Source organism: Danio rerio, chromosome 2 (assembly GCF_052040795.2).
Source record: "Danio rerio strain M-AB ecotype USA chromosome 2, GRCz13ab, whole genome shotgun sequence".
In the NCBI taxonomy this organism is placed as follows: Eukaryota; Metazoa; Chordata; class Actinopteri; order Cypriniformes; family Danionidae; genus Danio; species Danio rerio.
This window is the reverse complement of record NC_141022.1, coordinates 57760589-57775743: the sequence shown is the minus strand read 5'-3', so window position 1 is coordinate 57775743 and position 15155 is coordinate 57760589. Positions and strand designations below refer to the sequence as shown.

General features: G+C 34.1%; 1 protein-coding gene and 1 long non-coding RNA gene across 4 annotated transcripts in view; one reads left to right on the top strand and one right to left on the bottom strand.

Annotated features, from left to right (window-relative positions):
* Nucleotides 1-15155, top strand: part of LOC147846549 (uncharacterized) — a 1651758-nt gene that overhangs the window by 424778 nt on the left and 1211825 nt on the right. The window lies entirely within an intron of this gene.
* The window catches only part of piezo2b (piezo-type mechanosensitive ion channel component 2b), a 257364-nt gene that overhangs the window by 93045 nt on the left and 149164 nt on the right, over nt 1-15155 (bottom strand). For all 3 annotated transcript variants that reach the window (XR_015478970.1, XM_087241404.1, XM_087241405.1), the window contains 2 exons: nt 9692-9935; nt 7500-7602 (listed from right to left, as the gene is read on the bottom strand). Coding sequence is in view for 2 of the 3 variants with exons in the window: in XM_087241404.1 (XP_087097530.1) it covers nt 7500-7602; nt 9692-9935 (347 nt within the window). In the remaining variant the exon portion in view is untranslated. The remainder of the gene's footprint in view (nt 1-7499; nt 7603-9691; nt 9936-15155) is intronic.

The window sequence follows — 15155 nt, the reverse complement described above, 5'->3', positions numbered from 1 at the left end:
GCCGTCACACCATCACACCGTAAACAGGCCCTTTTTGAAAATACCGGTAAATTCGTTCAGGCTATTTTCCGGAAAGAGAAGTTATTTGTTAAAGCAAAAGATTGTAACAAATAATGTAAATTAAGATTTAAAGTCTTAAAACGCCGTCACGCCGTCACACCAACAGCGTTAGACCATCACACCATCACGCCGTCACACCGTCATGCTGTCACATCGTCAGACCATAAGTTTGCGTCACACTTTAAAACAGCGTCACACCATAAGACACACCACAGTAGCCCCTATCACACATACAGACCTTTCCGGAAAATTACCAGCAATTTTCCAGAAAGGTTGTATGTGTAAACAGGCCCTTTTTGAAAATACCGGTAAATTCGTTCCGGCTATTTTCCGGAAAGAGAAGTTGTAACATTGCTGGTAATTTGCCGGAATGCTGCGCTGTGTGAATGCAGAAGGAAGATTGCCGGAAAGAGCGCGTAAAGAATTAGTACATAAGTTCATCACAAAATGTTTTACATCTATTGCTTTCTTTCCAATGTAGAATGCAAAATATATTTATAGAGATAGCAGTTTAGTGCCATTACATTTAAATAATGCCAAACAAATTACAGTACGACGTTACTGCTGTTAACGCCTTCTGTATTTTCCCTTCTGCTTCATGCACTGATGCAATTACTTTTCATGTAAGTCGATTTGTTAATAAAGCAAAAGATTGTAACAAATAATGTAAATTAAGATTTAAAGTCCATCAAGGTAAAAAAAATTGATTAAATAAAATAGGGTAGAAAAAAAAACGAAATCGTAATACACTTTATAATGCCATTTTATTTTATGATTTAATCTATTCATCTTGTTATTAATAAATCATAAATGTACTATAATCCTTTTTGCTGTAACAATAGGCTAAACAGGATGCTCATTAATACATATATTTTTACAAATGAATTAAAGGATTAAATTATTTAAAAAATTATTCCCAGTCAACAAATTTCCTTTGGCCCTGATCTGGTCCAAATCAACAGCTAAGATGTGGCCCAGATCAGTTAGTGTTCCCCGGCCCAGAACTGGCCCACATCCTTGTAGCCAGAACTGAACCAAAGTAGTGCCACAACTCCACCAAGCTTGAGCCAAGTAATACATTTTTTTTATGTGGCCCAGATATGGGCCTTGTATTCATGATCAGTAAGGCTAAGTTCTGTATCCTGTGCGTGTGAAAACAAAAAGTGAACATGCAGTGTTTGTGGAAAACATCTTTTCGAGGGAACTTTGCTGAGTTAACGCAAAAAACTTACAAATATATTTTCCTTCCATCCAGTGTTTTTCTCACACCCATTTTTTTTATGAAGGCAAAATGGCTATTTACATGATTTACAACAGAGAGTCGGCTGATTTGACTGTTTACACCAGTTATGTTTACACCAGTAAATGTTTCAATGACCGGATTGCAGGTCATTTATAGATAAAATTATAATGCATAGGATTAGGAAATTACCACATAAAAAAAAGATCATGCAAAATGTTTTTTTATAGAATTAATGTGTACATTTAAACTGTATTTTAATTTACACTGAAAATGTACTATTATTTTTAGAGCTTATTAACCCGAATGGCAGTTGTTCTGGATCGAAAATAAGCAAAACTATATGTTGAATGCTGAGCTTGTGTGTCAAGCTGATGGTACAGAGTGACTTTTTGAGCATGTTGTTGAGTGATGCTTGGCTATCCAGCTGACAATTGGCAACTATGTAACATCAAAATTAGAAATGCATGTTTCTTTGTATAAATGTATCCATGTACTGAATGTTGTGAGTCTACTAGCATGAAAAAGAGGTAGTAATAGAAACTTTTTATTATGTGTTTGAGGCCATACTATGTACTTTGACTGCAAAAGTGCAGTCAGTAGGCTACTTCAACTTTTACCAGAGTTGTTTTAAGCATCAGTATCACTTCTTCTTGAGTAGGATGTGTGTACTTTTGCCATCTCTGTCAAATTCTTAAAAATAAATAATAATACATTAAAAAGTATGGTTAAAACAACTGTAATGTGTCCTTATACAAAAACGTGTGTATCATGCAGTCAAAATAGCATTTATTATTTGATTGATTGTTAATTTAAAAATAAGACTTACTTAAAAAATAACACATCAGAAAACAGACTGTGACCGTAAGGATGCGCACTATATCAACTAAAACAGAGTTTTTCTTTGTTGACGTGACATTTAAATAATAAATGCAATTTTGACTGCATGATACACACGTTTTTGACTTCTGATGTTTGAGGTTTCCTCTGTATGAGCTGGAAGGGCATCCGCTTGGTAAATGCTGGATATGTTGGAGGTTCAAGGGACAAAGCGGAAAGGAGAATAAATGAATGAATGAATGAATGAATGAATGAATGAATGAATGCATGCATGTATGCATGAATGAATAAATGAATAATAATTCGTTTTTCATTCTTACACACTCATTCACACTATTATAATATAATACAATACAGTGCAATATAAATAATATAATATAATATAACACAATGCAATATAAATATTATAATATAATACATAATAATTAATATAATATTAAATAATATAATATAATATAATATAATATAATATAATATAATATAATATAATATAATATAATATAATATAATACAATATAACATAATATAATACAATACAGTGCAATATAAATAATATAATATAATATAACACAATACAATATAAATATTATAATATAATACATAATAATTAATATAATATAATATAATATAATATAATACAATACAATATAAATATTATAATATAATACATTATAATTAATATAATATTAAATAATTAATATAATACAATATAATATAATATAATTAATATAATATAATTGCATAGCCTACTCTGGGTTCATGCTTGGAATTTACCTAAAATTACATTTATTTTTAAAATATAAAATGAACAGGGAGTGTTTGTGGAACACCACTTTTGCAAGGAAACCATAGAATTTTGCGAGGTAATGCAAAAACAAAAAATATCTATATATTTTCCTCTGACCCAGCATTTTCTCCATATGTTTTAATGTGTTTGTTGACGCGATATATTCGCTATCATATTTTTATTTATTTTTATTATTATTATTTTATTTTCCTCCGACAGTTTTTTTTTTTTTTTTTTAGCTTTTGGGTTACCTCGCAAAGTTCCCTTGCAAAACAATTGTTTCTTTTCAATTCATGTTTTTAACTTATGGTGATGCAGGCTGGTTTATAAAGGCAAAAGGCTAATTACATGATTACATTAACAGAGAGTCAGCGATGTAATCATGACTGATGCTGTCTGTTTACACCGGTTAAAAAGATGTGTTTATTTGATCGAATCGCGGGTATAGATCAAATTATAATGCAAAGATCAGGAAATTTTCACGTGAAAAAAAGATCATGCAAAATATATATATATATATTTTTTATAAAAGTATAATGTACACTTAAAACGTACTATTATTTTCACAAATGACAGCCGTTCTTGAAAGAAGCACATATGGTTGATATAGTTTATATGATAAAGTGACTTTTTGAGTTGTATGCTTGGCTATCCTGCTGACAACTGGCAACTGTTAACATCAAAATTAGAAATGTATGTTACTTTGTATAAATGTATCAATGTGAGGTCTAGTTATCGTAAAACTAAAACAGGTAGTAATGGATACGTTTTATTACGTGGTTGAGGCCATATTTATTTTGAATACAAAGTGTAGTCAGTACTTAAATTTTTTACCAGAGTCGTTTTAAACATCAGTATCATTTTGCCATCTCTGTCCACTTCTTAAAAATAAAAATAAAATGTTATAAACGTGCGTTTCATGCAGTCAAAACAGCAATTATTGTTTTAATTATATTAATTTAAACACAAGAGTTAGTAAAAATAACAAAGCCTGTGATCATATGGATGCGCGCTATAACAGAAACAGCTGAGAGTTTTTTGTTTTTTTTGTCATTGCAGCTGCAGTCAAAGGGCTCTGTTTTGACGGTCCATGCGCAGAGCGCAAAACGCAGGGCGCAAACGCTTTCAGGGCGTGTCAGAACGCGTTTTTGCTAATTTAAGGACGGAAAATCTGCCTTGCGCCGCGGCGCATGTTCTAAAAGGGTTGAGTTTATTTTCTTAATGAGTTATAGGTGTGTTATGAGAATAAACCAATTAGAGTCTCATCTCCCATTCCCTTTAAGAGCTAGCTGTGTGCGCCAAGAGCGCATTCGCTATTTACAGGACGCAAAGTAAGTCTACGTGGAAAAAATTTGCATTTCACAAGCAAACAGTTAACAGTTAACATTTTTTTTTAACAGAAAACTGTTAAACAGAGCATCTACTGCGTGAGAATGAGAGATAATGGATCTACTTTCACTTTCGCTCTTGGATAGGGAAACCTTTACGCACAGACATCAATTGGCCTATAAATAATTAATTTTGTTTGTTAAGCGCAAATATTCATTTCAAAACTATTTCTAAATTCAGTTCTAATTTCCAGCAAACGAATAAATGAACAATAATAACAAAATGTGCTCAAAAACCAGAGTTATATCCTAAAACACATGCTGTGCCCCATATGGTCTAAAACCTGACAGGTGGGCAAATCTAAGCTTGTTTTTAATAAAACAAATATAAATATGGATATAATAAATAATACTGCTAATATTAATAATATTATACAAAAGCAAATTGTTATGAATGAACTGAAAAAGCCTCCCGAGATGAAGAAGACATAAAAGCAGTGATTTTTCATATTTATGTAGGCTAGAAAATAATATGTTTTGTAATATTTTAATCCTTTATATTTATATTCTATATCTATTCTTATTATATCCTATATATATCCTTAATATTTACATTTTTTCATCTGTAAAGATATTTGCCTTTTGCTCTCTTGTGTGTATTAAGCAGTGTGTAAGCGAGGCGCAACTCTGCGCCGGAGTTTAGACCGGGTTAGTTTTGGTCTAATGAAAAATCTATTATAGTTTCTCAAAATAGCAACGCGCCAGCAATGCGCCTCAGAACGCCTTCCTTTTTAGACCAGAACGCCTATGGGCGCACAAATGAGCGCTAATGCATTTGCTATTTAAACAACGTAGCGCAACGCCTCAAGACGACTCTTGCGCCAAGCTGAAACTACCAAAAGACTACTGCGCCGCGCCTTGCGTCACACTGCGCCGGGTGTATGATAGAGCCCAAAATGTGGGACAAAACAGCCACAGAACACAATTTACAGAGCCGTGGGAGACCACCTAAAACATGCACCTGGTCGGTCTGATGGTGGCAGACGCACAGCTGAAAAAGCTATGCTTTTTGTTGTTGTTGTTCATGTTTATTTGACCAATTAATATTTTGTTGTTACTTTTGTCTGTTGTCCTATTTTGAGAGCAAATAATGTAATACGTTTTAAAACATAATATTGAATTTATGAATCAGTTAAAATTCCTCTAAAACGGTTAGAAGATTGCTTTATAAAAGTCTCTCACAAACTGGAAGTAGTCTTTTACCTTTTCATTTACAACCAAATTTAGACCTAAAAATGACGTCCTTCAACGATGTCTTTTCGACGACATGAAAAAGACGTCTTTTCACCTTTCACTTTCCCACCTGTATTCTACGTTGTTTGGACGTCTGACAATGTCGTCTTTTCAACGTCTATTCGACTAGTTTTTGCTGGGTGGGTAATCATAACTCCTGTACAGCAGTCCCACAACATTCTGACACTCGATGACACTGGAATACCCTGTCAGAAAAGTCTAGTGGCTGTCAATGAGCTTTTTTTTACAGTGTCTGCTATAATGTTATGCGGTTTTTGTGTGTTTACATTGATGTGTATTGCCACTGTGTTAAATGCACAGTATTACGATCTTATTGCCACATTAGATCATTATGATAACATAATATATGCCTTCAGTGATTTCCTAAAGATAAATAACAAAAAATAACACAACCGGAATAACTACAGCAGTCGCGATGGTCTGATCCCATGTGAAGCAAGAAATCGCGAGGACATATGATGATGTGTGCAGGTACTGTAGGAACCAATTCTTAGGGGTAAATTTTGAAGCCCTTCCCCTTAACCCTCGGTTGTAAGGGTTAAGGGGAAGGGGTACTAAGATAGAATCGGGATTGGGCCTAAATGTCACTTTTCAAACTTATCAAGGTTAGAAGTTGTTGGAAGAAAGATCAAGGTCCCATAATGCAATTCAAAAGCTGAAATAAGTAGGGGGAAATAAAAAATAAAACATGAATCACAAAACAGCTAATTTCCGGATATTTTTTAAAGTAAGTAAGTAAGTAAAGTTTATTTATAAAGCACATTTACTTCAGTTTGGCACTGACCAAAGTGCTGAACAAAACCATAGCACACACTCTAAAAGAGTAAAAATAACAATAAAAGTAATAATAGGAATAAAAGTATTACAGCAACAACCACAATAAAGATTAAAAGCCTGGGAATGCAATAGAATAAAAATGTGTCTTAAATCTAGACTTCAAAATAGAGAGAGAAGAAGCACTCGTAATATCCGGTGGCAGCTGGTTCCACAAACGAGGAGCAGCGACTGCAAAGGCTCTATCTCCTTTCAATTTAAGTCGTGACCGAGGAATTTGCAGTAAAATTTTATTTGAGGACCTAAGAGACAGAGGAGTTGACTGAAAGTTAATAAGCTCTGATATATAAGAAGGTGCTTGCCCATTCAGTGCTTTAAAAACAATAAGTAAAATCTTGAACTGAATTCTAACAGTTTAACAGGAAGCCAATGAAGGGATGTTAAAACTGGTGAAATATGAGAATATTTTTTGGTGCCTGTTAAAAGTCTAGCTGCTGCATTTTGAACCAACTGCAACCGTGCCAATGAGGTGCATTTAAAGTGCACTTACACAAGTAAATAAACCTATATAAACTAAATATACAATTGTTCTGTTTCTTTATTAATTTTATTAATACTATTGACTAATATGCACGTTTATATGAATTATGTACGCTACAGTTTGTAAAATAATACTTTTAGTAGATGTATAAGGAGACACTTGCTTCGTTTACCAAACATTTATTCATTCATTTTCTTTCAGCTTAGTCCCTTATTTATCAGAGGTCACCACAATAGAATGAATCGCCAACTAATCCAAGATGAGTTTTACGCAGCGGATGCCCTTCCAGCGGCAACCCTGTACTGGGAAACATCCATACATTCTCACATTCACACACACTCCCTCATACACTTCGGCCAATTTAGTTTATTCAGTTCAGCTATAGCGAACGTGTTTGGACGGTGAAACGGGAGCGCCCGGAGGAAACCCACGCTAACATGAGGAGAACATGCAAACTCCACACAGAAATGCCAACTAGCCCAGCCGGGACTCAAACCAGTGACCTACAAAAACAAGTGGATCTAATTGCATTTGAAAGGCACATTGTTGAAATTGACGACAAACCAAAATGTTGGCAAAGTGCATCCAACAAAACAAACATTAAGTGTCCTTTACCTGTTTTTGGTTGGTAGTCTTTAATGGTGCAGGCCAGACTGAGCAGCTGAATTAACCAGCAGCTATTCTTCACCAGCGAGTTGATGTAACCGCACGCCAAAATCTGTCAACAAATAAAGAAATTACACAAACATTTGAAAAGAATCGTGCACATTTTCGTTAACTCATTCGTTAACTCACCTCGTGATTCACTCATTTATGTTCATGCATTCGAACAGTAAGTCATAACTAATTTATTTTTGGAGGTTTACATCATTTATCTTTTCTATTTCATTGAATAAAATTAGGCTCTTAATGTGTTTATTATTTCCAGAAATGTAGCAAATTTAATAAATATAGTAAACCAAATCTGGGCCATCACCTGGTATATGTTACGGCCCGCTATAAGCCCGGCCCAAAACCGTCACACACATTGGTAACCTTCTGTCAGGATCACCAGCGATCTAGCCTATGCAGATCGCTGGAGAACTACACATCTGCCACCACATGAACTACAACTACCATAATCTTTGCGCCAATCAACATCTGCTACAGCTGACAATAATCCAGACACTCACACACAGCTGATACACATAATCAATGATCAACCGGACTATAAAGACACCTCTCTTTTTCACACACAATGCGTAGTCTTATTAAGGCTCGTACACACTGGGACGCTTTTCGTTTGCGTTTATGGTCAGCATTTTTCAAGGCGTTTTTTCCGGATTCAAACCCAAGCGATTTTCACTGGCGTCTAGCAGAAGAGTATGCAAAATCACTCCTTGACGTTAGGTGGCGCTACACAACTTTAAGCTCATGACACCCGCTTGTAACACAGAAGAAGAAGACAAAGTTGATAAGCTTGTTGTCATGAATGGTTCAAGTAGCAGCATCTTGCTATAGCAATGAATAAATGATTATTGTTCAGCAGTGCAATAAGCAGCTTCACGTTCATATCGCCTCTGGGCATCTTCTTCAATGTGCGCTCGCATTGACAGTTTTGTGCTTGAGCGCCTCCAAATGCTGTTTACCGTAACTTCAGCAGCTCCATGCATGTGCAAAAAATTGCAGATCTGATTGGTGAAGAAGGTTTTGATGCAGCACATCAAAATAAAAAAAAACAAGCATGAGTTGTTTCTTTAAAAATGACGATTTTACGCCTGGCGTTTTGCGCATTGGTGTGCAGGATCACATTAAAGCCCTTTATTTAGTCAAGAGGCATTAAACGTCGACGGAAAACGATTTTTTCGTGTTTTGATCCTGGCCTTGTTTTACCGTTGGTACTGATTCTTTGCCACCTGCCCTGACCATTCGACTGTAACTTTGACTACGCTTCTGCATTACCCCTAAGATGCTGTTTGTACCTGTTTGACCGTTGCCTGCCTGACCATTTTCTGTTTGATAAACTGCATGTGGATCCTCAACTCCATTGTCCAGCATGCCTCAGTTACACCGACACATACATTTAGATCCGGCCCAATCCTTGTAATTATAATGTATGGTTTTATGTTGCCCAAGTTTAGCACTGACACTATCAGACAAATCTGGCTGAGATCCGGCCTGGTCCTGGATCAGCATTTACACTGCAGATCATGATGGTCGATTCCAATTTTGTGACTGTAACCAATTTATTTGATGACCTGTGTACATCATATTTTAAAAGAGTAATTACAGTAAATAAAGAGTAATGTCTAATTATAACGAACAATGTTTATTTAGAATAATATTATGACTTTTTATATAGAAATAAAACAAAACAAACCAATAAATTAAATTAAATTAAATTAAATTAAATTAAATTAAATTAAATTAAATTAAATTAAATTAAAATAAATTAAAATAAAATCAAATAAAAATCAAATAAATTTGAATAAATTAAAATAAAATAAAATAAAATAAAATAAAATAAAACTAAAATTAAATTAAATTAAATTAAATTAAATTAAATATATTTTGGTAAGAAGCAAAAATAAATAATAAAACAGATTTGAATTGTTGTAAAAATAAATAAATAAATAAAACACTGCACTTCCTTAACAGTCGTATACATAATAGTATAATAGTATACATAAATAGGAAATTATAATAATAGTATAAATAAAACATAAATAAAAAGTAAATTAAATAAAATCCCTGACAGGCATCCCTCGTATTTACTGTTTGAAAACCAAAATTGTACGCATTTGACTAAAGCATCAGCTCAAACTCACTGCAAAGACATTCTTCATGGTGATGACGAAAACGTTGTAGGCGATGAGAAAGTCCCAGTAACGGAGGATCTCTTTGATTGGCTTGAGTAAAAGTTGCCCACCAAACAGCAGGAAGTAAAAGCAGGCCACCAGGTAACCCATGCAGAAGATGCTGATCCGTGTGGTGCCCGTGATGAAGATGATGGTCAGGACGAACCAGAACAGGTAACTGAACATGATCACCTTCAGCATGTCCAGGTATGACCTGGAACAGAGAAAGAGTCATTTTCAGATGATATTTCTCTGACTATTGTGCAAGATTATGAAGAACTGATGAGGAAAATTCAGAGGTGGTCAAATACAGTATGGAGTTAGATGTATTTATTATTCAATCAAAAGTATTTTGTTTTAGAGAACAATTAAGAACATAGTAATTAAAAGATATTCTAAAAAATGTATGTCAAGGATAATAAAATGTTTTGCATTGCAAAAAATAAACTATTGTCCTATTATGCGGTTACCAAATTTTTCATTGCACACTCACTCATTTTGCTCTGTCATTTATTGCACATCTAGAATCTAGAGTTGAAGCTGGAGTTAATTTTGTGTTTTAATTGTTCAAACAAACATATGTAGTTTTAGACCAAACTTAAGTACATTGTAATTAAAAAAAGAAAAAAAAAAACATTTAATGTAAAAAATATATATTAATAAATTAATCAAATTATAAAAATTTGCATTGGAGGGAAGTCACGATGGCATAGTGGGTAGCACGATCACCCCACAGAAAGAAGGTTGCTGGTTCGAGCCTCAGCTGGGACAGTTGGCATTTCTTTGTTGAGTTTGCATGTTCTCCCCGTGTTGGTGTGGGTTTCCTCCGGGTGCTCCGGTTTCCCCCACAGTCCAAACACATGCAGTACAGGTGAATAGGGTAGGCTAAATTGTCCATAGTGGATGTGTGTGACTGAGTGTTTAGGGGTGTTTCCCAGTGATGGGTTGCCGATGGAAGGGCATCCGCTGCGTATAACATATTCTGGATAAGTTGGCGGTTCATTTCGCTGTGGCGACCCCAAACCAATAAAGGGACTAAGTTGAAAAGAAAATGAATAAATAAATGAGATGTTGCAACGGATTATGCTTTATTTCCCTCCTAATATCAAAACAAAACATTGAAGAACATTTCCCTGGGATGGATTGCGGCTGGAAGGGCATCTGTTGCGTAAAAACTTGCTGGATAAGTTGGCGGTTCATTCCGCTGTGGCGACCCCAGATTAATAAAGGTATTAAGCCGACAAGAAATAAAGATTTAAAGAGGCATTTTATGACTTCAGCTTTTATTATTAATGAATGTAAATGAGATGTTGTCAAAACCAGTAAAATAAAATAAAATAAATAATAAAAGGTATTTAGTAAAAACAAAAAGAAACAAATAAAAATAAAACACTGCCAAAACAGGAAAAGAAATGCATGCAAAAAACAAAAGTGCAGCTTTTATTATTAATCAACATAAATGAGATGTTGTCACAACCAGTTATGCATAATTTCCAATATGATTTCAGACATCCTGACAGGCATAATGCTAATAAGTGGATAATTAAAAATAAAATAAAATTAAATTAAATGAATTTAAATAAACATGAACTAGCTAACTAACTAACTAAATAAATAAATTAATTAATTGGTGAAAAAAATAGCAAATAAAAAAACAAAACACTGCCAAATCAGAAAGAGAAATGCATGCAAATAAGACTTCAGCTTTCATTTTTATTTCATATAAATGAAATGTTGTCTCAACCAGTAAAATTAAAATAAATAATAAAAACACAATAAATAAAATAAAATAAAGTATTTTGGTGAAGAAAAAAAATTTATAATAAAAATAAAAAAATAAATAAAATTTGTATTTTTATGAAAGAAAAAACAAATAAAACAAGTAAATAAATGTAGCTAAATGCAAGGTAACGGCTACAAAACAATCACAAATGGGTCTTAGTCTACGAAACATGGTAATTTCGGGTAACAGATATATTAAATATAGTTGAAGCACAAATTATTTGCCTGATTTCTTTTTCTTTTTTTAATATAGCTTAAAAGGGATAAATATATTGACCTTAAAAAAAAAATATATATATATATATATATAATTGTAATTAAAAACAGAAATAAAATAAATAAGACTTTCGCCAGAAGAAAAAATTTAGGAAATACTGTGAAAAATTCCTTGCTCAGTTAATCTTCAATTGGGAAATATTGGGAAAAAAAAATTCACAGGAGGGCAAATAATTATAAATAAAATAAAATAAAATAAAATAAAATAAAATAAAATAAAATAAAATAAAATAAAATAAAATGAAATGAAATGAAATGAAATGAAATGAAATGAAATGAAATGAAAATTAAATTAAATTAAATTAAATTAAATTAATGTTGGTAAAGAACAAAAAAATAACAATAAAAAAATACAAAAATAAAATAAACTTGTATTTTGGTGAAAAAAAAACCCTCAAATAAAACAAATAAAAAAACAAAATACACAGTCAAAACCATGAAGAGAAATGCATGTAAGGAACAAAACTGCAACTTTCATTATAAATTAACATAAATGAGATGTTGTCACAACCGGTGATGCTTCATTTCCTATATGATCTCAGACATCCTGACAGGCATAACGCTAATGAGCGGATCGATTCCCTGAAGCGATTCCTTCACATGTATATGGATGCGCCGCTCATTTTCTGCAACGCTAAAAGCCTGCACATGCATTGCTCTGCACTTTCCACCTGCCACTCCAAAAGCTTAAAAAAAAAACAACGTCCCGCATCCAGCGGCTGTTTGCAGACACTGACCCGCGTGTTTAGCCACAGGCCTGTAAGCTAAGAGCTCTGATGAAAAGCTGAGATGTTGTGATATGGACCTGCATTGATGGACCACAACAACAAGATGCTTCCTCCGCTAAAATCAATCACCTTGTAGAGGAGAAAAAAAAGATCAGTCCATACTTAAAAGCTACTTATTGGGTTAGAGCTCAGACAGAGAGAGATGGTGTGATGGGATGGTATGGATTTTTCCCTTTCCTGCAATACGATCCATGGAAATTCTTGAAAAGTGAGCAGGGAGAGTGAGAGACAAGTGAAAAAACTTAGATAAATGCTAGATAACAGCTACAAAAGATTCACAAATGGGTCTTAAGGCTGGCTCACACTGCAGGATTTAACGCTAAGGTTTTTTTCTACTGGCCCGATTGGACCAGTGGTTCAGATTTGTACTTGCTCTGCCAATATTTTCACTGGCCCCAGCAAAATTCAATGTGTTATGCAAACAAAAGTAGCGGTAAAGAAAAAATGTGCAGGGGTCCCTTCTTCGTACCTCGCTTAAATGATCTAAGATGATTTGGCAGATCCCGGATCTTTTAATCTTGATAACTGATCTCTCGCTAATTTGGTTCTTCAAACAAGTTCGCGAATCAGATTAGAATGTCTGGATGAACTGATCTGAGATCGCTGTGTGTGTTGTGCGATTGGCTGACGGCACAGCAGCGTAATGACATCATCTGATTAATATTCAATTATCCATGTGAGCAAAATTACATCAAATTAGCAGTAAACCGTTAAATATGACACGCAATAACCTTCCACATTTGTTGTGAGCTGCAGGCTTCACACTTTCATGTGTCAAGAGTATTCATCATGTATTTCAATGCAAATCAATGTATTTAGTTCTACATTTAGAGAAGTTTTTCTTTATTATAGTAGCCGTTTTTTAATTGGTGTAAAGAATAACTGGTTGTTTACAAAAGCATATTGATATTGGTAAAGGCGTCTGCAACTTTTGTGAAGCATCAAATCACTGGCATATTAACTATCAAAACATGTTTATGACTGCTGAAATGTATTATTGCTTTAAAAAAGTCACATATTGTGCATTTCTATTATACACAATTTGTACTAAAGCGATCTAAAAAGTTCATATCAATAAGTTTTCTCTTTGCACCACCAGGTGGCAGTCTTTGTACTTTAATTTCGAGGGTGCAGATTGCATAAGTTTTATTAATATGTATAACTTAATTTATTTTATTAATGACTATAACTTTATATATATAGTTAAAAAATATGTACCATTTTCCCAAGTGTATATAACTACTACTGTCAGAAAATATCAGAATTCAGAACATACTTTCTCTATTATCTTTGCTTGAACTGAGCCGATCTAATCCTGTTTATATGAATTGAACCTGCTCCCGATCAGGTTTGACCTAGCAGAACTGTTGCCATGACAACAACTCTCGGATCAGCTTTGAAGAACGAAACGATCCTGGATTGTGTCAAATCGTCAATATCCAAATCCAGCTAACTGAGTAATCCACGTACGAAGAACAGACCCCAGGTATTTTATTGCAAAACATAAGTGGCTGACCTGCCAAACTGATGGCAAACTGTACAAAACATCACTTCATTTTTTTTTTTTTTTGTCGTGGTGTACCCTCGCAATGTCTGCTTCCAAAAAGTTAAAAACAAACGTTTTATTTTAGCATTATCCTTTGATGTTGCTGTCTCTTCACTGTACTAGTTGTTATGGGAAAAAAAATAACCTGCTCACAACATCCAATCAGATAAGAGAAATGAAAAGCAATATAGTGCTTACGACACCATCACAGAGAAGGTATCATTTGAAGGCTTAAAAACACAAACTGTTTCTCGATTCTAAGACTGTATTTGCACGCATCTGACAAATAGTTGCAGGCAAATTAAACTTTAGTGACAGATTGGGCCAGTAATGATCCTGTCCACTGTCCCGAGAGTGTCACCCGAGAGTCTCACATGCTGGCCCTGGGCTATCGGGCAGTCCTTATCATTGAGCCCTGCACTGTGAGATTTTTTTATAATCCTGAATGATTGTAGCATGTCAGACTGCACGAACATGGCTCCCATGCCACACTGTAAAATCTCAGCTGTCATAACATCAGACTGGAAGACAACGAAGACGCACAAAACACGAAAGAAAATGCCCCTGGAGTTTAACGTCATCCACCTGTGACACTTTCAGTATCCCGCGTTTTGAAATTATTGCTCACAGCAAACGTAAACAATCTGTAGCGGCAATTTTGCACAGAGCATGTCTTAATAATAATACCAGGAAGGTAAAAACTGTTTTGATATTTCCCCGTGGTCATTTGCATTTTACATTTACATTTAGTCATTTAGCAGACGCTTTTATCTTAAGCGACTTACAATTTACACAACTATTAGAGCAACAATGAATAAGTGCTGTAGGCAAGTTTCAGGTGTGTAAAGTGTAAGAAGCAAAACATTAGTTATTTATTAAATTTTTTTCTTTTTATTTATTTATTTATTTTTTTTTTTTGTAGTACAGTTAGCGGTGGAGTCAGAGAGGCAACTGCAGATTAGGAAGGGAAGTGGAGACTAAATAGTTGAGTTTTTAATCATCTCTTGAAGACAGCGCCGTTTTGATGCAGTTAGGGTGTGTG